Source organism: Manduca sexta, chromosome 5 (assembly GCF_014839805.1).
Source record: "Manduca sexta isolate Smith_Timp_Sample1 chromosome 5, JHU_Msex_v1.0, whole genome shotgun sequence".
NCBI classification, from domain to species: domain Eukaryota; kingdom Metazoa; phylum Arthropoda; class Insecta; order Lepidoptera; family Sphingidae; genus Manduca; species Manduca sexta.
In genome coordinates, this window is record NC_051119.1 from 5,200,661 (window position 1) to 5,226,836 (window position 26,176).

Below are 26,176 nucleotides of genomic sequence, written 5' to 3' on the forward strand. Positions count from 1 at the left end.
CTCGGGTATGTTGGTTGCTATCCGAGTGGATATAGAATATATTCTACCACCAGAAAATACAAAGTGACATTACAAACAATAGATATCAACATCTCAAATGATATCTTAAGACACAGCATTTAGGTTTTAGAACTGACTTTTATTTACTAAACAATTCAAACTCAATGAGTTTTGGGAACAGGCGCTTATATGGCAACATAAGCTTTGTTCAATAAACAGTTCAATACACTAAATGCCTACTTGAGATGCTACTCAATTAAGATTAATTTTAATACGGCCCTAAGATGGGATCAGTTGTAAAAACGGCTGCTAATCTATTACAGATGCGCTGGACCCCAAGATTATAGCGTGTGTTGCGGACCACGACCAAACTTGGGGATGACTTTGCAAAAATCCTGTGCAGAGAGAGTATCGGCATTACCACCTCACGAAGAGGAAGACGGATGCTGCGGTGTCGACAATTTTGAGGAGAACAAACTTCTAGGTTAGATTTTTTTTAATTTTAGGTTAGGAGTCCTTATTCCGTTTACGAGGGAGTATCCGTCTTTTTGCAATTTTAGGACTTAAATTCGAAACCTATAAGCTATAACCTGACAAGGAATATTTAAAAATCTGCTTTGGGGGCGCCATTTGTTCTTTCCCCATAAAAGCTAACATTGCCAATACTAGAAATTACTTCCATATTTAAATTAAACTATTTTATCGCGGTTTTAATATTTTACTTTTCTCCCGACGTTTCGAAGACTTTGCAGCCTTCATGGTCACGGGGTGGACTGAGGTGTTGTTCATCCGCAAAGTTGGAGTCGGAGACTTCGTAAAATAGTTTAATTTAAATGTTTAACATTCGCGTAACCATAAGAAATCATTAATAAGTTCCATATTTAAAAATTTTTAGGTGTTTTATTTTCCTGGTTATTTCAATTATTTTTCAACAGCTACGGGTGGCAACCAGACCTTCATCGATCAGTATCCGTGGCTGGTTGTGATCGAGTATGAACATCCTATAGAAAAAAACAAGCTGATGTGTGGAGGAGCCCTAATCAGCGGTAAATATGTGCTCACGGCTGCGCATTGTGTCACCGGCGCTATCCTCAAAGAAGGCACTCCGTGAGTAAGACTTTATTTAGCTCAAAAGTCCTCGAGGTAAATTAAGTAATAAATCCGTCAAGATTGGCTTCGTCGTTTCAGCGCGTGTTCCTGGTAAACAAAATGAAGATTAATTGAACGTAGATATGCAAAATAGATCCAACCGAAGTGCGCGGTAGCCTAGTTGGTTGTGGAACGGACTACCGAGACGAATGTCCGCATGTTCAAATCAGAAGGGCATACACCTCTGACTTTTCTAAAAACATATGTGTGTAATCTTGGTGAATTATCGCTTGATTTAACGGTTAACATATTTTGACTAAGTTGTTATTACTAATGGAAAATATAGACCTTATAGACTAGAACTAATTTGGCATATTCGGCTCATTTTCGAACATTTAGTGGGTCGGATCCTTTTTTCGTGTCTACGTCTAATTAATAAAGGCCTATTTAGTTATAATCTAAGGAAAAATTACATTATTCAGAAAATGAGGGCCGTAGGCATTTCCATTTTAGGCAGTAAGTCGGCGTGGCAAAAATGAGTTAAGAAACCTCTAGAAGCTCATTGTAATTTTGCACACTTCATTACCATTGCAAGCATTAAGGTTATAGCTTAAGGTCCATTTTTCATACATTTTGTTTCACCTTTAATCTGGGTAACTAAACAAGTATTGACAAGTAAAGAATTTAAATTCACGACTAGTTAGTGATTAGTTCTCGCAGTTGAAAGAAAAACGTAAAAATAATTAATATGCATGGATATTTCGGCCTTTAAAATTTAATACGACGAAATTTGTGAAACAAAATGTATGAAAAATGGACCTTAAGCTATAACCTTAAACAAGTATGGGGCCGTTCAAGTATTACGTAACGCATTTTTTGAAGATTTTTGACACCTCCGCCCTCGTAACGTTTTCCTGTAACCCCCCCCCGTCCCCCTCCAAAAGTTATGTAACTCTAAAGTGATTTTTTTTTTGTAATTTTCACAATTATTTTACGCAAAATATCGGAAAGTCACCAAAATACCTTTGTTATTGTTTTAAAATAAAAAAAAACAATGTTACATAACGCGTTGTACGAGAACCCCCTCCCGGCCCTGTAACGCATCGTAACGTTTTACAATACCCCTTCTACTTCCCAAATTGCTTTACTTAATACTTGAATGGCCTCTAATGTATTCCATTTGTTCATTTATAAAAACATACTTTTCAGTAAATACGTGCGTCTCGGCGAATACAACACGACTAATAAAGGACCTGATTGTTTCCGCTTGTCGGATCATGAACTGGACTGCACCGAAGATATGATCCTCGCGCCCATTGAGGAGATCATTGTTCATCCGAAGTACGACAGGTTCGACCCTCACAAGAGACATGACATAGCACTCATCAGGCTCAAGATCTACGCTCCATATACAGGTTTGCGGTTATGATATTGTAGAATTTTTGGACTATTGTACTATATAATTTATTTAAGTTGGAACCCAAAAGACCGGCTGCCAGACTTCAAGACACTGTGAGCTCATTCTGCGTAGATCGGACCACCAAGCAAAAATTTAAAAAAATATATATTTGTAAAATGTAGGTAGATATTGTAACTGACTTTTCGGATGACCAACACCTCAACCCGTGATCATGAAGGCTGCAAAGTCTTCTAAAGGTCTGGAGAAAATTATAATATAAAAACCGCGATAAAATCCGTAAAATAGTTTTAATTTAATATTGTAGTCTCAAGTTTCTCTGCTAACTGAATACTGGGGTCACGCAGCTGTCTTAACTGCAGTGTAGGACATGCTATCCGATAATCGACAATCGATATTATATCGGTTATCGGTCCATTTAAGAGGAACGATAAATATCGGAAAAAAAAACGATAAATATCGATTATCTATATTTTATCGTGGCGAATCATCTGATCAATTGTTGAATTTGAAAATCATCTCCTTTAGAACTTCCCCAGCAGAAACACGCGTAATAACATGCGGAGCTACAGCTTGATACATCACGACTCGAAAGGAAAAGGTTCACCAAAACTTTTCTTTGCCGCAAAATCAGAATAGTTTGGGTGGGCACGTGTTCCATTCTTCCTATAATTCTGAGTTATTCTACCGTAGCGTGAAGAAGCATTTTAGTAGGCCAACATGATTGTGTCAGATGGTATGAGATAGACATTTGTTGCCATTCCATACTTCATCTGGACGGCATCGCGCTTACCATCGTTTGCAGTGCAGTCACTATTCTGTGCCAAAATAAAAAGGTGTTTATACTCTGTTGGCTACTTTATTGAAACTACTAATAAAAAACACTATCCTCCTTTTCTTTTTTAATTATTCTACATTGTTTATTGGTCACTCAGTTATAATTAAAACCTTAAAAAAAAATCTACTTTAAAATATTATTCGTCCGATTACTTTGAGCAGTATATAACATAAATTACACGTTTGGCTACAGTAAAGCCAAAAAAACAAGTTTTTTATTTTATATTAAAGACCGATAATTATCGGTTTTTATCCGAAAATAAAAACGATTTTTTTTTATCGGACTATTTCGATAATTGCATGCCCTAATGCAGTGGCTCGGGAGAGGAATTTGCGAAGGGTGAAAATGGTAGGAGTGGTGGTATGATATTTTACCATTCCGGATAAACCACCGTACACAAGAAGTATAAGCAGTAGCTCACGTAACTGTCGCGTTCCGAGATCAGCCTGTGTATATCAAGTTTCAAATAGGCCGGCATAATTGTGTAGACTGGCAATCATCTCTCGTCAATCAGTACTACAGTACAGTACAGTATTTAGATCATTTTGGAATTTTAGCAAATGTCAAGACGATTATATGGTTTCATTTAGTAACGCAAAGTGAAAATGACCTTGTATACATGGAATAATATGTTATGGTTTAATTTCCAGACTTCATCCGTCCCATTTGCCTGCCGAAGGTGGATTACGCGCTGTCACCGCCGTTGAATTTCACATTTTTCGTCGCCGGGTGGGGCCTGTATTTTGAAAATAAAACAAAACAATTCCGCAAAAGCGAAGTAAAATTACATGTAGAAGTGCCTTACGTAGTTAGAGATGTAAGTTTTAGTTTATATTTTGATCTGAATACAGTGCAGTGAGCCACAAAACCTGAACAAATTAAAATTTCAAATGGTCTATTTACTTTTCAAAGTGGAGGGCTCCCTAAGGGAGGCGTGACTACATGTAAAGTGGAGCGTTAATGTAGATTTTGACAATCTCCTATCCTCGTGGTTTTAGTTTTATATGAAATGTACCATATCTCCTTCCGTATCCCTTACAACGAATATGCAAAAAATCATGATCATGACTTTCAGAAGTAAAGGCCTGAAGGCGTTAGAAATAAACTAAATAAACGAATGCACTTTCATAACATTAGGTAGGATATTTGGTAAGTCCTCTAGCATCATCTGCTTTCCATTAAAGAGCATGGTAAAAATATTTAGGGAACCCCTGGTCTATTATACTTTTTTGTTCTTACTAGCATTCTGATTTCTGTTTCAATTTCATAAAAATAAAAGGGATTTACTTTACTTCCCGGAGTCAGGATTTTGGAAATGGCGATGGCTCGTTCCCTATCACGTCATGGGACGAAACACACTTGGCGATAAGTGGGTGCTCTGGTTGCGCCTCTGCATACCCTTTCGGGGATAAATGCGTGATGTGTTTTAATTTACTTGGAATAAAAAAAGTTTCAATTAAACTAAACGTGAATAGACGATATAAAGCTTTGAATTTGATACAAAGAGTGCTTTAATTTATCCGAATAAATCACAAACAGTACTTTAAATATAACTTTTCTTTCCTCGAACAAAATAGAAACTTTATAACACGTCGTTTCCTGAATAAAGTATATGTTTAATGATTTCTTATGTTTACGCGAATGTTAGACATTAAAATTAATTTAATTAATGAAATTAAAACTTTGCAGCCTTCGTAGTCACGAGGGGGGGGGGGGCACAAAGGCTGCAAAGTCTTCGAAGCGTCGGAAGATAACTAAAATATTAAAACCGAGATAAAATTCGAATAATAGTTTAATTTCAAGGCATTATTTTTTCCACAGCAATGCCAGACGGCCGTCCGTTCGCTAAAGGGAGCTGAAAATATAGTATTTCGAAGCGGACAGATCTGCGCTGGAGGAGTTTCTGGCAAAGACGCTTGTAGAGGCGACTCCGGAGGTCCACTCATGTATCTGTCTAGAGAGGGGTGGAAGTTCGAAGTAGTCGGCCTGGTCGGCGCGGGCGCAAGTATATGTGGCCAGGCAGGCATACCCGGGGTCTACACTTATGTCTACGAATATCTTCCATGGATCAGACAGAATATGAGACATTAATTTTATATATTTCTTTTAAATTTTATTGTTTTATTTTTAATTTTCTTTACCCTATTCGAAGTATTGCTGAGATCTCGGGTTCGAACCTCAGGGAGGGGAGAGTGTAATAGAATTTTCGTATCAGCCTGGAAACTGGAATTGTGGCCCAGAAACCGCAACTGCGGCTAGGCGGCGTAATGCACCGGTGTCCTTGAGACTAGGGACCCCCTCAGGCCCTGACCTGACCTTATTTTTAGGTCACCACCATGTGAAACCCAACAAAGCATTTTAGGTACTTTTTCTCTCGAGGTCCTCGCATCAGTTAAGCGTGATACACACACTGAGCCAGGATAACATTTTTTGGACCAGGGCCCTTGGTTATCCATTTACTACACTGGGAGTACACCAGCATTCGTTTTTCCTGAAATTACAATGTAGAAAAATCACATGAGTATTCTTTTGCGTGAACAATAGGGGACCGGACAGGTATAACCGAAAAATCTGAAATTCAGTTTAAAGTAAAGTTTGTAATATTAAAAATATTATCTCATATTTGTTTTTGTAAAAGAGTTGTGATTTGTATTTTTAAATCAATAAATAAAATACAATAATTATAATATTTTTAGTCTATTCTTTACGGCAAATGAAACACCAATCACGGCGCATGACGTCACACGTGGGTAAAATGTAAACAAACAGACGTCATCTGGATGTCATGCCGCGTTGTGTTATTTTAATGCTTTAAAGGTGTTTTTTTGACACAGAACTGTTCTAATAATTAATATTAATTTATACGGGACGTTGTTACTATCTTCCAGCTTAACGTTTACAGATTGTTTAATCGTTAATCATAATGGACCGCAAAAATATCGTTGGTGCGTCGTACCTGAATGTAATAATACTTCTATATCTTTACCAAACAAATTATTTATTGATGTACTTACCACGAAAAGCAGATATACGAATAAAGTGGCCGCAGTTAGCAAGACGAACCTACGACGGAATGTCTGCAGACTCACCGATTTAGTTCTGTGAGGATCACTTTGATGTAAGTAAATAAAAATAGTGTTTCGGTTTAAAATAAATCGATGAATATTTCAATTAATTAAGTAAATCATTTGTACACCCAGGGAGGTTATGGTTATGAGATGTATTTATTTATGTTTTAGCTGCCACATGATATGGAATAGAATATTTATTTATATAGAATTCTGGTTGTTACACAGTAACCTGAGATTGCCTGAGATAACACGGTCTATGCAGTGTTGCCAGATCATAATTTCTCTTTACCCCAGGATTATTTGCAATTTGAAATTTTACCCTTAAACCAATCATAAATAATTCGGTACTTTTTTTTTCTACTTCCTTATCTATGCAGACGCCACTTCTTTCTTCACTTCCACTTCAATAATTATTAATTTAATTATCTCATTTTATTAGGAACAACTAGCTGTACACGAAAATTGTATTGAATAAAAAATTATAATTGTTTCATGGCCTACAATTTTTGTAGGAAACATCTTTCTTTAAGCTCAATATTTATTACAATACCGTGAAACAATAGCTTTAATACCTTAACTCGTAGAATTACCGCAATAATTACCATAAAAAAATACCCTGCTGATTCAGTTTTACCCTAAATCTCGGGTAAATAACACTAATCTGGCATTATTGAATCACTGTTCAAATGACAAGACTTGTAAAGTTGCTTTATCCACGTATGACGTCACACGAGACGAAATGACATAATGTAGCGTTTGCGCGGGAATTATAGCTATTTAACATTTAGGCATGGTTTTATGTACTTTTTAAGCTTTATTTGTGCAAAATACTATTTTTCTTGGCTATTTATATCCACAATGATCAATTTAAAACACCTTCTGAAAATTTGTCCGGTCCCCTATTATTTATTTATTTCAACTTTTTAAACAGTAGAGGTATACTGGTGGACTTAATGCCTGAGGCATTTCTAACAGTCAACCTTTGATGCAGAGATGACGCAATGAAGGTGTAAGTATATAAAATATAATTAAGACATACATATATTATATAAAACATACATCTACATTAATACAGATATACTTATACTATAAAATATTATATAATGAATATAAAAATATAATAATTTCCAGAGACTTCTGTGTTTGTGAATCTGCTACACTATTAACTAAAAATATCCGGTCTTTAGAATGAAAGAAGTGAAGAATAAATTTTTCAATACTTCAGATGCCTTTTAATGCCTTTGAGTACGCATGAGCGTCCAAGAGTATTAAACTGTGATATTTAATAAATGTAGAGACATTCCTTGGTTATTTTAATCCGGATTCTATGTTTCATTATTTTGAGAAACAAAGTATTATGTTATCGATAGCGGCCTCAGCAATTTAGCGTCGGTGTGGTGCCTAATTCACTTCTTTCGAGGGGCGGAAAAGGTTATCCGTTTAAGGTTTTAACCAGAGGGTCTACTTCGAAAAACGAAATCCATAGTTTCGGATAACGGATCGCACATTTTGTTACTACGAAGTGTTACGGATCCGATGACGGATTCGACGACGGATCCGATCCGTTCATTGTAATATTTCATCGGACATGGAATTTGTAAGAACTTATAGGGTTTTGCTATCCCTTTTTAAAACAATCTGCGAGGATAACGTTCCAATGCGTACTGCAAAAAAAATAATACGGGGAATTGATTCTACCACTAAGTTACGCTACGGAACAGTAATGGATCCGAAGTAATTTAGTAATAAAGTTAAATCCGAACTTCGTCGTTTCTTCGTTTCGGTCCGACGACAGTACATATTTTTTTTCCGAAAGTGAATTCCCCACAACGGAAACTATAACAATTAATTCGAAGGTAACGGGATTTCTATACAGAAGATATTCCTTACAAATGATTGTGTGTTGTGTCTTTTAGGTCATACGTAATTCCCACGTATATAATAACGCCCTTGAGCGTTCGTTCAATACACTTCGACGCACGATTTAGGAATATGCAAAGGTTTACGAATAATTTGTTAAAAAATCAATTTTAGGTGTTTTTATATATTTTAAACTACCAAAATATGCCTTATTAAATTGTTTATTAAGTAGTGTTGGTCTCAAATTAAAATGAATGTATTTTAGGAGGAGACGCACGGAATTAATAGTTTTAGAATATTATGTAAAAGAAAATAATACATAAGTCAATATTGTACAAATATGCAGTCTTGCTTATAAAAATTTCGCAAAGCTATGCTTAGTTACGTCTTGATATGTCAGTTCTTAAACTTTGAATCACCGGTGATGTTTCTGACAGCTATTTAAGCAATGCTTAACCATTTCACGTTAAAACAAGTTCATAAGTAATTTTTTTGGTAATTGGTGACAAAAAAATTGATTAAAACATAAGACGAGTTTATAAGTAAGAATGATGATGTTTAATTTTTTTTCTTACATTTTTTATAGTTTTGGGGTAGATAGCGTTTAAAAATACGATAAGCGCGCCATTTTGTTGGGGGGGAGCGCCTTAAAAGTTGCTTAATGTATATTACCCAGTAGGCAGTTAATATATAACTACCTATAGCAAAAAATAAAAACAAATACAATACTTCTTTTAACTCGTAATAATAGTTCACACACACTGCTTCATTAAATCTGGTGGACTGCCGACGACGGTTCAAAAACTAGGGACACACATTTCTGACTTTTCTAAAAATGTGTGTATTCTTTGTGAACTATCGCTTGCTTTAGTGAAGGAAAACATCGTGAGAAAACCTGCACACCTGCGAAATTCTGTATAGGAATTTTGATTGTGTGTGAATTCTACCAATCCGCACTAAGCCAGCATGACTAAGTGCACGGGTCTCCTCTACTCCCTCTCAATAGTAGAGGAAGCCAGTGCCAGCAGTAGAACAATATAAAAAACAGGGCTGATATTATTATTATATACATCGCCTGTAGGCAGAAATAGACAAAGATATGACTCCTATGTACCAAATAGGTTTACGCCCTAAACAAATGGGTAAACTACGCCGCAGTTGGTAGCAATACATATATAGGTGTTGGCCTGATGATGATGACGAAGGGCATTCCTGATCTGCATATTTAGATCATATAATTCATCAATATACGTCATAATTGGGTAGTACTTGGTGCCGTTTGGCTCCGTTATTTTCCCTTTATTTTTCCTTACTGCGACCTAAGACCATATTCGTAGAAATAGGGGTGGAATAACAATTAGTAACCATTTTTATGAGTTTTTCCATGATATTCACGAATTTCCGAAGGTAATGAAATGAAATGAAATGATTTATTTGAATCTGTAAAATGTTATACATGATTTAGATTCTGTCAATATTAACTCTACCACCTGTTCGGAAAGCAGTTTTCACCAGAGAAGAACGAGCAAGAAACTCTGGTGTTGCTCTTTTCAATCAGTTCAGGGTAAAGACTACAGTACATGATAAAGTGAGAAGAGAAAAAAAAAGTTTAGAGCGGTTCATTTATAGGCTCGTGAAATAAGGAATAAATTAATTTAAATTTTTATATGACTGCACAACGGTACTGATGTAGGTTAATATTTGGTAAATAGGAGCCAAATAATCTTTTATATACACGGTACAAGCTTTAGCTCGTAGTTAGGTAGACTTTTGTTCTATTTTGTGTTGTAGTTTATTGAAATGCTTGCTACGCTATAGGAATTTTTTAACCAAACCTAGTATATTAAGCATATTGTTTTTGGTACTTACCTCTGTGTTTGTCTTTAAATTAAAAAAGTAAAAAATGTTAGGCCTTACGGCGACCGGCATATCACAAAATGTAATAGTGTGTTCAAGCAATATAGAAATAAAGTAGTACAGTAAGCAAGTACTAAAGTTTCATTTCAAAATAACCTATAACAGAGATATAAGGTCCCACCACAATAGGTATATCCGATACAATTTATAATGTTTATGTAAGTAGAAATGTGAATGTGGTAGCATTGTACTTTCCCAAAAACTCATTCTGTTTTATCGACGCCTACATATGACCTCACCTTGTGCAATGATGAAGTCATCAATTAAGAAAGTAACAATTTAAGGAAATGACCATAATCAATAAAGCCATAACTGATCTAGGTAAAATTTATTTAAATATTTATTTACTTATTTGAACAGCCAACAAAACATACACCTTACATAGTTTTTTAACAGTTCAGGAAGTAATTGCTGCAGTGCTGTTTTAATTACAGGCTGTCACAGCTTGAACATATTACGTAACAATAAACAATTGGCTGCACCATAAGTGCAGTATATTCTAAATATAAGACTGAATATAAAACTAGATTTAGGTTTCAACAAGCGACTTCAATATTTTCTTTTTGAAGATAGGAAGCGAGTCATTAAATATGTCAATACAATTAGATTTTTCTACAATTCAATATAACAATAATCATAAATAGGTAAATTGTAAATTAAACTTTTCCATTGTAATTACTCCATTAATGACATTTACTCCCGCACAAGACCATAGAGAGATGGGGTGACTGAAACCATCGCTGATCTAAACTCTGGTTTCGGACGGTTGATTCATTTCCTTTTGTCTTTCAGTAATATTACGTTTGTGTAAATTTGTTGTATTTTTGTGTTTGTTGACTGCCTCGCTGGCGTAGTTGTAATTGTACACGGTATAAGGGCACTACTGCGCTGAGGCCCTGGGTTCGAATCCCGGGTCGGGCCAAAATCATTTTTAAGGTTTTCCCAACTTAAAAAATACTCAGTTATAGCTCGGAGTCAGGAAGTTGGCGGAGTGATTCGTCCGTGCCTCGGAAAGCACGTAAAGCCGTTGGTCCTACGCCTGATCTCTCTCTGGCCATGTCGGATTGTCGTCTCACCGAACTATGAGTGTGAAGGAAGAGTGCTTGTGTATTGCAAACACTTGTGCACTATAATATCTCCCGCGTACTTGGCTGATTTTCGTTGGGTTGGCCGCCGTGGCCGAAACTCGGCTAGGAAGGAATCATCATCACCAATGTATTTTTTGTTAAAATTAAGGCAATCAATTACTTTTATTTTTTAATTTTAAATACACACACGAACTCACGCCTTCTAATGCCGAAGGGGTAGGCAGAAGCGTGACAAGAGCACCCATTTTTCGCTGTGTGTATATCGATTACCGTACCATATGACGGGGAGAGCCTATCGCCATATTTGACGCAAATTCTCGACCTCGGGCTGATACTGAGTAGAAAAAAACTCACTTTGCCCGACTCAGAGATAGATTCCGCAGTACTGCAGTTGTACAGTAATGCAACTCTGCTATCGAAGCAATCAGTAAAATAGGTAAAAATATCCAGAAATGTCGGTCATAAATAGTCGTGTTTTAAGTCAACGAATTGAAGTACTATAACTGTAATCCTGGTGGAAGGATATCTGCATACGTCCTGATAGCGACTAGTCAGAGGCAGCCTTTGGGGGAGGCGAACAGGGCAACCGCCTGGGGCCCCGCGCTTACAGAGGCCTTGCGCGGTGCCACGCAGGACTTTTTTTTACGATCTTACCGACGAAACTGTTAAAGCAGAGGAACATTTTTTTTATTCAGCCCGGGGCGTCGCGTCTGGTTCTTTTTGCTTTCGCCTGGGGCCGCGCGTCGTTTAAAGCCGCCACTGCGACCAGTGACCGTGCTTAGGTGTGAAATCCACCATAGTTGTCTATGTGGGTGTAATTTTCAGGGATCAATCTGTGTATATCCCGTACCAATCAGGTCGGAATCATTGTGTTGATCAGCGACGAGTAATCACTTCTCGTACACACTATCTAGTCGAGGTTTTCAAACATTTTTGTGTCATAGACCCCTTTCAAAATTTTGCTGATTCCGGTAGACCTTTTTTTTAGGTTCGCAGGGGATGTGCATTACAATACAGAGGAGGTTTGACGGTTATGTTGGAGTCACCGTGCCTTACGACACATATCATTATTGTCTGCCTATGTTGATAGGTGTAGTCAAGCCAACATTTTAGTACCTTACGAGTACTATCAAATCAGAAAAAAATTTGTAGACCCCTATTTTTCGGTAGACTCTCGTCAAGTCAATTCAAGTTTCCCCCGGACCTCTGGGGGTCTAACTAGGAATCAATGATCTAGATTCAACTCCACTTACCATCAGGTGCAGTGGGGTCACTTTGCCGAGCTCGCAATCAAATACGTACTTACCTAGATATTAAATTTTCCATTTGGTTACAGTAATGTATCAGTATGGCATGAGTAAATTTCCATATTTACAGGGCCATAGCGTACGCCAAGCGTCGATTGAAGTCATTGATCAAATTAACCTCTGATACAAAATGGCGAACGACGGAAATCCCAAATTATACTTCCGAATTTTAGATATTTATACATCAAATTTTTTTCAGAGGTACGCAAAGGTGTTGGTGAATCATGGATATGGGTGAATCAATTATTTTTTGTCCAAAGTTGTGGTAAAAAATAAAATCGAAATTAATAAGAAACACTTTTATTTTTAGGTACTTATCTAGTTAGTAACTCAGATCTCTTATTTGTCTCGTTTGAATTACCGTGTACTAAATTAATTTATATTTTTACGCAATGTAAAGTATTGTAGCCTTGCAGACAAACGTTCCGCCATACAATTTGTTGTTTTTTTAATATTCTGGCACAGCAAAGTACAGTCGGCACTGCACCTGATGGTAAGCGAGTGCCGTCCAGTTAATGTGTCGAATATTGAGATGCTTCTTCACGGTACAGCAAAAGGACCCAGGATTATAGGAAGGAGGGAGCACGCATCAAGGCAAACTATTCCAAAGCCTAATGGTTGTTATTTAGACACTACAGTCATTAGTTAAGTATGCTGTCATAAATTTTCGATTGTATTATTGTTGTTCAAAACGCGGTTCGAGCCGAAATAATTATGACTGGATTTTTCTGTCCTAAAAATTATTCTGTCACAGCTCGGGGTCAGGACTTTGGCGGTGTGATAACCCCGTGCCTCGGAAAGCACGTACGGCCGTTGGTCTTGCTCGCATTTTTTTCCGTTTCACCGGACTATGAGAGTGAAGGAACAGGGAGTGCACTTGTGTATTCCGAACATATAATCTCCTGCGTACCACGTTGGAAATCGACTCCTGGCCCTCCTAGTCTATGATACAGTACCACGAAACCAAGAGGCAATAAATACCTAAGTATGCAATATCAAAACCGCAAAGAAATGGCGCAATAGGAACAATGTGAAATGTTAAACGTCATCAACCATGACATGTCAATTTCTAGAAACGAATGTACATAACAAGACGTAAGAATATTATATACTTGTTATTATTCATAAGTGCTGTATTTAATTTGAATAAATTTATAATTACCTAAAGTCAAAATTTTAGATTTACCGCCATTTTGAAAAAGCGATCCTGATTCAATCTTCAATCCGATTCTGAGAATGAGTCAAAGAAAATGAATCATTTGTTATGCAAAAAAAACTTTGTTCTGATTGGTCAATATTTTAAATCGAAAAGAGTTTTTTTAAATTTTATTTCGATGCGGTGCGGTTATAGGTAATTTTTATATGTCGATGGTAATTTTACAATAGGAACCTACAGGGCAGGTCTATAGAAGCATTATGAATTGAAAGCTTGCTATCGGTTTCTTATGGTATGATAAGTTTAGACGAGCAAGTCCTTACAACAATATATTATTTTATTAAAAAAAAAATGTATAGGTTTTTTAACAAAATTATAACCCAAAAATTTGTATTCCGAAATAAATATTAAGTGTCAACGAGAAAAGATACTTAAGTGAAATTATTTAAGCGTAATATTAATGCTAACTTCAATGGGTTATATCATTATTAAATTTAAAAAGTTATGATTAAAATAAATCTGCGAAGTGAAATATAAAACAAGCAAAAGTTAAGTTATTGCGCAAGAACTTCCGTTTATTTCTCAATTAGTTACAATTCTTCGATAATTCTATACACTCTCAGCTTTTCTTTCTATTTCGATATTTTGACGCTGGTAGAGCATCCATAATTATCCAGGAATTGTAATTTAATGGGCAATGAAGGTCACTTACCAAGGGGATTTACCTACTTACCTACCTATGTTATTTATAGTATGAAATTTAAATACACATACACGTCACGCATGCCCGAAGAGGTAGGCAGAGGTGCAACCAGGGTACCCACTTTTGACAACTGTGTTCCTTTATTATGTGATAGGTGAGCCTGTCCCCATAATAATATCAGCCCTGTATATACCGTCCCACTGCTGGTCACGGACCTCCTCTACTACTAAGAGGGATTAGGCCTTAGTCCACCACGCTGGCCTAGTGCGGGTTGGTAGACTTCACACACCATCGAAATTCCTATAGACAACTTCTCATATGTGCAGGTTTCCTCACGATGTTTTCCTTCACCGTTAAAGGCGAACGATAAATTCACAAAGAATACACACATGATTTTAGAAAAGTCAGAGGTGTGTGCTCTTGGGATTTCAACCTGCAGACAATCGTCTTGGCAGTCCGTTTCACACCCAACTAGGCTATTGTCGCCTAGTTAAGTTCGCCTGTCCCCATATCGGGCACAAATTCTGGACGCCTGGTATATATTGAGTAGAAAAATCCAATATCACTGCTTGGGATTCACATCTGGGACTTCAAAGCAGCGTTGTACCACGCACGCAATACTTCTACGCCACCGGGACAAGGAACATAAATTATGTTATAATAAATTAGTGGTAGGTCTCTCATACGTGAGAGTCCGCCTGGGTAGGTACCACCGCAATGTATTTTTCTGCCGCCAAGCAGCAGTGTGTAGTCACTATTGTGTTCCGGTTTGAAGACATTGTAGCCAGTGTAACTACTGGACATAATAACACTTAACATCTCATGTCTCAGGATGGCGACCACAGTGGAATACCAAACAATACTTTGTAATTCAAGTTGGATGGTGTTTCTATTGTTATTGCGCGTATCGCTTACCATCAGGTGAACGGCAAGTTCGTTTTGTCATTCAAAACAATAAAAAAAAGTTATAATATAAATTCCAGTGCATCCTTATCGAAATTTATATTATTTTCCATAGCTTACGCATTGAACTAATATTTCCTCAATTATTTGTGTTGTTTCAATACATTACGCACGAGGTATGTGACCGCAGTTAATGACGTTTGAATCCATGATAGCAACGTAGTCATAACATTCAGTTAACTATTACTCCTTGTTACACCAAATTTATTAATCATAAAGTAAAATTCACAAAAAGAGCTAACACAAACGTCGATAAAGCCCTTTAAAGTTGCCATAGCATAAACGTCGTTATGGTAAAGGCAATAAGAATTGCCACAACACTGATGTGAAAGTAAAGGCCATATGAGTTGCCAGAACACAAACGAGGCTATAGTATATACCACAATAATATATATAATAATATCAGCCCTGTATTATATACCGTCCCACTGCTGAGCACGGGCCTCCTCTACTACTGAGAGGAATTAGGCCTTAGTCCACCACGCTGACCTAATGCGGGTCGGTAGACTTCACACACCCTCAAAATTCCTATCGGAAACTTCACAGGCATATAGGTTTCCTCGACATATTTTTATTTGCCTTATAAGCAAGCGCTAATTCACACATCATTTTAGAAATATCAGAGGTGTGTGCCCTTGGGTTTTGAACCTGCGGACGTTCGTCTCGGCAGTCCGTCCCACAATCGCAATCGGCTATCGCAGCTTAAAAAGTACTATTATTTATTATAAGTACTTATTTTTTATTATTAATTTTACTTCAATAACTTCTATGTATTACTAAACACTTCTGTTAATGATGCAAAAGTTTGAGGCGACTGTTCGTTTGTTATTAAAAATAAATGGCAAAACCGCTAGACGGATTGAGATGAAATTTTGCGTACAAATAGACCATGTCCCGGATATATTATGGTATGGTATGGACATATACGGTATTATATAAGCTATTTTTATCCCAGAAAATCATGTAGCGGGACGTTTGTTCTGAAGGTTTGTCAAGCGTGCAAAGCTGCAAGCAACACCTTGTACTTTAATAAATGGTTTTCAATCATAACCGTATAAAATACAGTTAGGTACCCTCATACTAGAAAATCATTTCACGCATGCGCAAAGACGTCATCACGCGTTTTTCCTTTTATTTACGAATTAACCAGTCAAGTAGATAACCTTCAAAATATCCAGTTTTCGGAAAAAATAATTAGTATGAACATGGCGGCCATAACACTGAAGTCAGCAACATGACGCTATTTACTTTATTTTAGAGATTGTGAGATATATCTCTAAATATACTTACATAATTTAAAATTAGTTTTAGAATAAATGAAAATTAAGTGATACTAATCAAATTAATAAGAATTTAATAAAACAACGAATGGCCACTCGAATCTTTTATCTAATAAAGTTATGTCAAACATTGCGAAAATTTTAATTTTGGCACGGCAAATCACCAGCTATGGGTTTTAATGTTTGAGAGAATTTTAAACTAATCTAGTAAATGAAGAAAACCGTTTCTTATTTAAATTAAAAACACAAAAATATGGATGCAAATGCAAATGTGTTAGCGATGAGGTAAGATCCATAGAGTAAGTAATATACTACGTAAGATAAGGCCCTAGACCATGCAAACAATGGAACATCAATTCTATTTTTAAATTTTAAATCTTGAGAATTCTTTTTCTAATAATGCCAGTTATTCAGCCATTAAATTTAAATAGGTTCAAAAGTGTTTGCAAAAATCAACATTTATTACTCATAGTAACATTAGTCAATGATTTAATTGGGACCACTGTACATATTGTTACATAAACAAGCACCGTATGTGACACACTCACAGAGTAAACCGGCTGTGGGCCTAGACGGACGTGTTTTGTGTTAACAATGCATTTTGCTCTCGTGTTGTGTGTTTTCGGGATAGCATTCGCGAACGGGCGTAAGTATAATCATATTTTTTTTTAATTTTTCATCTAACTTTGATCGATATAAAAACTTTTTGTTAATTATCTGCGTTGATTGTATTTTCTTCATTTCTATGTTTAATATGAGGCGTAAATCGTTAGACCTTAGCAAGATAGGTCAATTATTTTCTAACTCCGATAGTCTATTGGAGGTGTCCGTAGACAATTTTTTTTTGTTTCTAAAGACGCTCGAGGCACCGTTTTTTAAATCAGCCATAGACCTGATTTCTAAATACAAAAAGTATTCAACCAACTAAAGACTTGTGTGTTTTGCTTTAAGCATGTTTTTATGGTAATCCAATAACTTAGTCAATTAGTCAAAAGTTAGTAAATAGTAAGGGATTCTCATACTTTGTCTCCATATCTATGTTTATACATAGATAGTCATAGACGCAAACTCAGGAGATAGTTGGAAAATTTGTTTTAGACTTGCGGAAATCTATCAACTGTGCAAAATGCAATAGCAAAGATGTAACTTCTTGTAAATTTTCTATTAGGAAGCAGGCAACACAAAGGTTACTCTTTTAATGTTTTAACTCTAGTTATATTTCGAGCTAGGTTAATAGCCCTACGATAAATGTTAACTGGTTTACAATGATCTTACTTATTCGATTTTGTGTAAAAAATTTACTCATCAATTATTAATTTGGATTAATCAACAATATTATTAGTAAACGGATTAACGAAATAAGATAATTGAAAATACCCGTTACCCTTTCAATCCGATTAATGGGTCCCTGTTAGGGTGAAATTTTTCAAAAGGGAACCGAACACAACATATGGGTACTAATATGCATGAATGCGTTGCAAATTGTTATGATAATTAGATTCTACATAAAGGAAAGCCGACAGGAATCGGGTTATAAGGACCCTTCACTGCCTGTTAGTAATATTGGGGCTTCTTTATTAAGGGAGTTTAGGTCTTACTACACTGTCTTATTGCGGGTTTGTAGAGTTCAAATTCGGAAATCGTATAATATAATTGAGTTTCCACACAATGTTTTTATTTGCATGTAAATTCGGTTGAATATTGTTTAAACTAATTTGGTAAGAGAGTTTCCCGCCCTTACACGCACTATTACAGCTCCTGTAAACCAGAATCAGCAGTGGCACGCATTATGACACCGAGCGGTGAAGCTCGGCGAGTCTCAGGGAAAACTAATTTGATTATTTTGGTACACAACCCCAAAGCACCTGATGGTATGAGTGGAGTCCAGAGTATCGACTGATGTTATATGTTTCGCCAGTTACAATTATATCGGCCTGTTTAATCCGGATCAGAGGCGGCCTTTGGGGGAAGCGAACCCGGCAATCACCCGGGACCTCGCGCTTAAAGAGGCCTCGCGCGGTGCTCGCAGGACCTTTTTTTTACGTTCTTACCGATGAAACTGTTAAAGCAGGGAAACGTGTTTTACTCTGCCCGGGGCCTCGCGTCTATCTCTTTTTGCTTTCGCCTGGGGCCTCGCATCGTTTACGGCCGTCACTGATCCGGATATATACAATTTGATCCCGGAATGCGATACACTTACGTAGGCTATTACAGCGGGTTTTAATACTTGCATGATTAATACATGTATGTGGTGATTGTTATCCGGGCGGATACAAATACCCTACCATCGGCATTCGATGATTGCTTTTTTATTCAAACATCTATCTTCGTGTGATGAGTATTGTGCGGTGCTGTGCATTAATTTGTAATACAACATCTGAGACTTCTCACTATCCATTTGAAATAGTAGTTGTGAAAGTACTCAATAAAAGACTGACAAAGGTAAATAGTCTCACTCACTTTTTCTTACTTACTTTCTCACTTTTTTCCTCTTCAATGGTAAGCAGAGGTTATATTGCATAAACATTTGACCAATCGCTTGGCTTGTGGTAGGAGGACCACCGTATACAAAATGTTAAAACCCATGTAAGTGTGTCGCGTTCCGGGATCAGCCTGTGTATATCCCGTTCCAACAGGCCGACATAATTGTGTCGACTAGCGAGGGGTAATCATCTTTCATCAGTCGACCTTCCATTGGACTCCACTCCACTTATCATCAGACGCAGTGGTCACTAAAAAGCACATACACACCCATCTCTTGTTAACCCAGAAGGGATAGGCAGATATGCAATTAGGCCACCGACTGTTTGTCCCAGGACGTGAAAAAGGGAAAGCCATCATAGGCACCATTTAATACATTGTAAAATAATACAAAGATTTGTAATATCTATTTACTTTTACAGAGAATTGCTCGACGCCAAACGGAGATGGGGGTACCTGTAAATCTCTTTATGAGTGTGAAATTTACCAAAAAATGTTCCGGAAAACCAATCGGACGCCGCAAGATGAACAATTCTTGAGGAACTCCAAATGTGGGTTTGAAGGGAAAGTACCAAAGGTAAGAAACCTTTGATAAATATTGGGCATTATCAGAAGCGTAGTGTAATGCCATGCAGTGTTCTATAATTCAATATTTTGGATAACGTTGGTATGTTTATGGGTGGTCGTGTCGGCTTGTCAGATGAGCGGTTGCTTGTCTTATCAGTCACTCATAAAAAAAATAACATTCAGTCGTTCATACCTACGTATTCAATCTGTCACACCCAGGGCTTTTTTGTGGGAGCACGCGGATGCACGAGTGCCCCTAAAGGAAATTTCGAAAATATCGACACAAATGCCATTAAGAAGTACAGGAACGGAGGGGTTACCAAAAATGATCGCCTTGCAACTTTCGAGAATTAGCGTGCTCCCAAAAAAGAACTAACAATAAGGCCTGGTCACATGCGTAACCAGTGGCACACTTAACTAAGGTAAAGTTCTGGGTGGCTGATTTTGCTAGGTCTTTTTTCTAATTGCCTAAAGACTTAAACCAATAAATAAAAGCTCCATTGCCCATAATATTAGCACAATCACTTTTAAGCAAATCTTAATGGTTAAAAAAGTACTACAAGATATCGAAGTATGATCGTACTATTGACAAAGCTCCCTTGCAGGTCTGCTGCCCTGATACAGATAAGTTGACATGCATCACGCCCGACGCCAATGATGGACAGTGCATCAACATTCGAGATTGTCCTGCGCTCTCAGAGATGCTGAAGGAACCAAACAATACTGTTAAAAGAGACTACCTCAAGGCTTCCGTGTAAGCTATTATTATCAACTTTGCGCGCAGATTTACTCGTGTTAATGTCCATTTCCAGGATAAAGATTAGCCGATAGCACTTAGAGTTCAATTACCTACTAAAGAAAGGATTTTCAAAATTTGTTCAGTAGTTTGATAACAAACTAATAATACTTCGGTATAATATTAGTTTAGATCTAAAGCTTTAAAGACGTTCTGGGATTGAATATGTTTATCGTTTACTTTTGTACGTAGTACATATATATCGATGACCTTTGGGACTTTTGTTATATGGCTGAACATTCATATACTAATAGGAATTTACATCATTATATTTTTTTTAATGTAATTAGGTTTATCAGCGCATACATCCTGATTCTTCTCGTATTATGAGAACATTGTAGTCAGTGTAACTATTGGACATAATAAGACTTAACATCTCATATCTCAGGATGGCGAGCGCAGTGGAATACCAATACTTTGTAATTTTAGGTATTGGATGTTTCTATTGATTATGGAGGGTCGTATTGCTTACCACAACATGAAAGGCAAGCTCGTCTCGTCATTTAAAGCTAAAAAAAACGTTTCAGTATAGTAGAGATCATATAACGAATATATTATCGATTGACGAGAAATTATTTCAGCTCAGCTTTAAGTTAAATACCTATACATTGCAGACCCGGTATACTACTTCATGGGTCACTTCAATATGTTGTTCTAGCTGCCCCGGGCCTGAGGATCCTAGCGTGTGCTGCGGACCGGCGCCTCGGTTGCAAGAGCCACTGTACGAACAGTGCGACACTAAAGTGTCGGCGCTGCCGCCCGACCCCGACAGCGACTGCTGCGGCGTCGACAGCACCGTGGGAAACAAGATTATAGGTTAGTGTTATATATTTTGAACTGGGACCTTCGCAAAACCTTCCTTTACAAAATAAAAAAAGAATCAAGTAAATCGGACCACAAATTTTGTAATAATCGCTGTAAATACATAAATTCCTAACATAGCACACACTGTGTTTATGGGTGTCTGAAGTCGTCTAATTTTTTATGACTCTTCGGCCTTTGTTATAAAAATATTATGAATAGATTAAGCAGGTCGATTCGAAGTTCGCCTGCTCAATAAAACGCGAACATCAGAATTATAAACCCAAAGTACATCACTCTACTGATCTGAATAAATAATAATATCAGCCCTGTATTATATATTGTCCCACTGCTGGGCACAGGCATCCTTTACAACTGAGAAGGAATAGGCTTTAGTCCATCACGCTGGTCTAGTGCGGATTGGTAGACTTCGCACACTCTCAATATTCCTATAGAGAACTCCTCAGGTACGCAGGTTTCCTCACGATGTTTTTCTTCACCGTTAAAGCAAGCGATAATTCACACAGAATACCCACATCATTTTAGTAAAGTCAAATGTGTGCTCTTGGGTTTTAAATCTGCGGAGATTCGTCTTGGCTGTCCGTTCCAAACCTAACTAAGCTATCGCCACTTACCTACTTCTCACTGATGTGGATACCTTCAGAAATTACAATAGTATCTCTTTATGTAATATTTTCAGGTGGCAATGCGACCGCCATCAATGAGTATCCGTGGTTGGTGATAATTGAGTACGAACATCCGATAGAGAAGACCAAGTTGATGTGTGGAGGAGCCCTCATCAGCGGTAAATATGTGCTCACCGCTGCGCATTGTGTCAGCGGCGCTATCCTCAACGAAGGTACTCCGTAAGTAAAACACTTTTTTAAATTACTTATTTATTATTTTCTGCTTGCATTAGTTTTTAACAATCAGTGCAGTCGTAGTCCCCCGATAGGCTGACATAAATTATTTATTTCGAATATAGATCAATTTTCGGATTTGCATATATTTTTAATATATACCTAATAATAATATCAGCCCTGTATATACTGTCCCACCATTATGATTTATTATGATTAGGCTTTACACCACGCTAGCCTAGTGCGGATTGGTAGACTTCACACACCCTCGAAATTCCCATAGAGAACTTCTCAGATGCGCAGGTTTCTTCACGATGTTTTCCTTCACCGTTAAAGCAAGCGATAATTTACAAAGAATACACACATAATATTTAGAATAGTCAGAAGTGCACGCCCTCCGATTTCGAACCTGCGGACATTCGTCTCAGCAGTCCGTTCCACAACCAACTAGGCTATCGCCGCTTTTTATATATAATAATACCTATACAAACATCAATTTTATTTAACCATGCCAAATCTCACAATCCTCCGTATGCACTATATACAAGGGTACAAATTTCTTATATAAATATACCATGTATTCCAGTAAATTCGTGCGTTTGGGTGAATACAACATCACTAACAAAGGCCCAGATTGCGTGCCGTCCGCATTCGGTGATCCCGATTGTACTGACGACATGATCCTAGCGCCCATTGAGGAGATCATCGTCCATCCGGAGTACGACAGGTTCGACCTTGACAAGAGGCATGATATAGCACTCATCAGGCTCAAGATCTACGCTCCATATACAGGTATGTTACGTCTTAAGCCTTAGGTAAGGCCAGGGGCTGTGGGTTGTATCTATACTATTCTATAAAGCTGTAGAGTTTGTTTGTTTGAACGCGATAATCTCAGGAACTATCGGTTCGAATTGAAAAATTCTTTTAGTGTTCGATAGCTCATTTATCGAGGAAGGCTATAAGTATAGGCTATATATCATTATTATATGATCAATGGAATCGGAGCAGAAATGAAAAATGTTGCAGAAACGGGAAAAATTTATTACTTTTGAGAGCTTCTGTGCGTGCGCTGCTTAAACGGTTAGAGATGTTTATTAGAAGTAAACGCAGTAACTGAGAACATATTTGGATGAAATTTGGCACTAGGGCAGACCATGTCCTAGAATAATACATAGGCTGCTATTCCAGTAATTTACTCTCACGAGAAATCATATTCTATTCAAAATAGATGGCGCTGGTGTCGCATTGGGAAAGGTTTTTGACGCAGTCGAAGCCGTGATCAACACCTAGTATACTTATTGGTTTTATTTCCAGATTTCATCCGTCCCATTTGCCTGCCGAAGGTCGATTACTCGCAGTCGCCGCCGGCAGACTTGTCATTTTACGTCGCGGGCTGGGGACGGTACATAGAAAACACTACAGCCAAAATATATCGACGAAGCTCTGTGAAACTACACGTGGAAGTACCTTACGTGGTTAGAGATGTAAGTTTTAATTAAGTGCACGGTAATATGACCCCAATGCACCTGATTAGTAAGGTGTATATTGAATATCTATGGACTAGAGATTATTCATGCCTAATCCACACAAGGCCTGTTCGGACTGCTATAAATAAAACCTTTCCAGAAGAATCTAGAAATCTTGAAACTAGGGACCCATTAATCGGAAGGGTTAAATGGTTTTCTCAATAACCTTTTCATTTGGTTAATACCTTTACAGGTTAATACTTAAATATTATCGATTAATTAAATGAATGAACACAATTTTTATTTACGCAAAAAATAACCTTATGTAAGAACCTGATTATAAACCGGTTAACACTTTTCGTATAATATAAAGATACTCATCTATTAGGGCATGGTGGGACACTTAAAAACCTTAACAGTCAGTTAAATGATTTAATAAGCCGCTAAAGTAACTAACAGAGCATGGTGAAATTAGGCCTTATCCTGGAAAAATAACCAGGGTTAAACCCAGTATCTGAATTTGATGACGGCGCTTCAGGGCAGTGCGAACTTTTGGGCGCCTGTTTAGTTTAATGTAGGTATGAGCCAAGAGAAGCCCCAAACCTCGGGGCTCCGTATATGGCTGATACAGTGGTAGCTGCCCCTTGGTTAAACCTTTAAAGAGGTGTAACATTTCGATCACTCTCAGAAACAACTTTTTTTCACAGCAATGCCAAGCAGCAATAAGAACAATTCCAGGCGTAGAAAACATAGTTTTCCGAAGTGGACAGATATGCGCTGGAGGTGTTTTGGGCCAAGACTCTTGTAAAGGCGATTCTGGAGGTCCCCTCATGTATGAAAGCAAGGAGACAAGAAAATATGAAGTCGTCGGCATCGTCGGCTCAGGCGCACAGGAATGTGGCCAGCCAGGCATACCCGGGGTCTACACTTACATCTACGAATACCTTCCATGGATCAGACAAAATATTAGAGTTTAATTTAGAATAATAGACAATTTTTTTGTTAATATTTTCTATTATTTCTTTCTTCAAGCCTTTGTTTACTGCAATCGTCATCAGATGGTATAACCTTGCCTTAAAATCCTTAGAGTGACGTCGGCATCCTCGGTTTAAACTCAAAAGCACAAGCCCTTTTCCCCGAAGAGGTAGGCAAAGATGCACCTAGGGCTTTCACATTTCACCATGACCCGTGCGATAAGGAGCCACACTATTGTCATCGGGCACAAATTCAGCCTCAGATCTAATACTGAGAATAGAAAATATCACTGCCCGACCCGGGATTCGAACCTCAGCAGGTCTTACCGGTTAACAGCTCAGGGCTTCGCGGTGCTTAGACTGACTTTGTTTTTAGTTTTTAAGATCACCATCCTCATTTTCAAGAACAAAGTAATTAATTTCTTCCCGTTCGGGGCCTCAAACCGTGTAAGCCAAAAATTAACTTTGCAATGAAATGGTTTCTTACTGATTTTGTTTATCGTGTAGCATTTCCAGAAACTTCTTTGCTTGATTTTATTATCCCAGAGGGTTCATGTCGAGGCAAAATGACGTCATACTCACGTCATAATAAAACATATCATTTCATAAATAATTTTATTACAAATCTAGTATTTTGGGTCATCCATATATTACGCGAGTATAATGAAAATATTCTTGTTTTGCATAAAATATAAAAATAGTTAGTCGACAATACGTTTAAAAGACGACAAGAGAAAAAATAATTTAACAGTACCCATATAAGGCAACAAATACATAAAAAAATACAGTCAAATTAAGACCTCCTCCTTTTTTGAAGTCGGTTAAAAATACATGTATTTGGTAAAATTTTTAAAATACTCATTGTACTAAAACAAAACGGTTTGCAATAAAAGAAACGTAAATTAATATAATAGTGACACATTTGTGTCGCTTTACCCTAATCGCATATTTAACTAAATTTAAAAAAATGTTTAATTTGACGTAAACATAAAAAAGAGATTTTTAATTCGACGCCTATTTTTTGTAGAACAATTCATATTTAAAGAAGCTAAACATTACCAAATATAACGTAGTATATGGATTTCTAAAATACTGTCACGTTAAAAATGCATTTAAGCGTAAAGCTTTTAGTAGTAGTCTATTGATCCGCCCTGTGGACTGGGGGCGTTTGGAGAATTCCACCACGGTATCTCCTGCCTGTCGTAAGAGGCGACTAATAGGGGCCATCGGGAGGTCGCCGGCGGGCAGCAGGGGGCTGTCCGCCGCTGGTAGACGCCGAGGGCGTCCTTCGGTGCGCGGGGGCTTCTGAGCCCCCCCCCATAGGAGACGGGCCGCAAGGCGGCACCGCGCAGGGGCGGCTGCGGACGAAGACTTAGACAACTCCGTCAGAGGAAGCCCGCAGCCGTTCCTAATGCGCCGAAGAGGGCCACCGCGGAGTTTTAGCTGGTAGGCCGTGCGTAGGTTAGTTGTACATAGGGACTCGGCCCTGCGGTCGCCCGAAGGTCGTCATCAAATCCGGGCGGCTCAACGCCGGGCCGTAAG

General features: G+C 37.6%; 2 protein-coding genes across 9 annotated transcripts in view; both read left to right on the forward strand.

Moving 5' to 3' along the window:
- LOC115454329 (phenoloxidase-activating enzyme) overlaps positions 1-5,460 on the forward strand; it is a 30,319-nt gene extending 24,859 nt beyond the window's left edge. For all 8 annotated transcript variants that reach the window (XM_037444226.1, XM_037444248.1, XM_037444237.1 and 5 more), the window contains 5 exons: positions 324-484; positions 936-1,107; positions 2,299-2,504; positions 3,995-4,161; positions 5,166-5,460. In XM_037444226.1, coding sequence (XP_037300123.1) covers positions 324-484; positions 936-1,107; positions 2,299-2,504; positions 3,995-4,161; positions 5,166-5,435 — 976 coding nt within the window. In that variant the 3' untranslated portion in view covers positions 5,436-5,460. The remainder of the gene's footprint in view (positions 1-323; positions 485-935; positions 1,108-2,298; positions 2,505-3,994; positions 4,162-5,165) is intronic.
- Positions 5,461-17,221: 11,761 nt separating this feature from the next.
- LOC115452515 (phenoloxidase-activating enzyme) lies at positions 17,222-24,666 on the forward strand. The gene is made up of 8 exons (XM_037444265.1): positions 17,222-17,335; positions 19,593-19,747; positions 20,343-20,491; positions 21,192-21,349; positions 22,035-22,200; positions 22,781-22,986; positions 23,509-23,678; positions 24,368-24,666. Exons 1-8 carry the CDS (start codon positions 17,284-17,286, stop codon positions 24,635-24,637), a joined length of 1,326 nt encoding a protein of 441 aa, XP_037300162.1. The 5' UTR covers positions 17,222-17,283; the 3' UTR covers positions 24,638-24,666.
- The last annotated feature ends 1,510 nt before the right edge of the window (positions 24,667-26,176 follow it).

What these genes read in the sequence shown, in the direction of transcription:
- LOC115452515 (XM_037444265.1), top strand. Translation starts at nt 17,284, where the DNA reads ATGCATTTTGCTCTCGTGTTGTGTGTTTTCGGGATAGCATTCGCGAAC. An exon ending in TTGAAGGGAAAGTACCAAAG is followed by an intron (nt 19,748 to 20,342) that starts GTAAGAAACCTT and finishes GCTCCCTTGCAG; the next exon opens with GTCTGCTGCCCTGATACAGA. An exon ending in ATCCTCAACGAAGGTACTCC is followed by an intron (nt 22,201 to 22,780) that starts GTAAGTAAAACA and finishes CATGTATTCCAG; the next exon opens with TAAATTCGTGCGTTTGGGTG.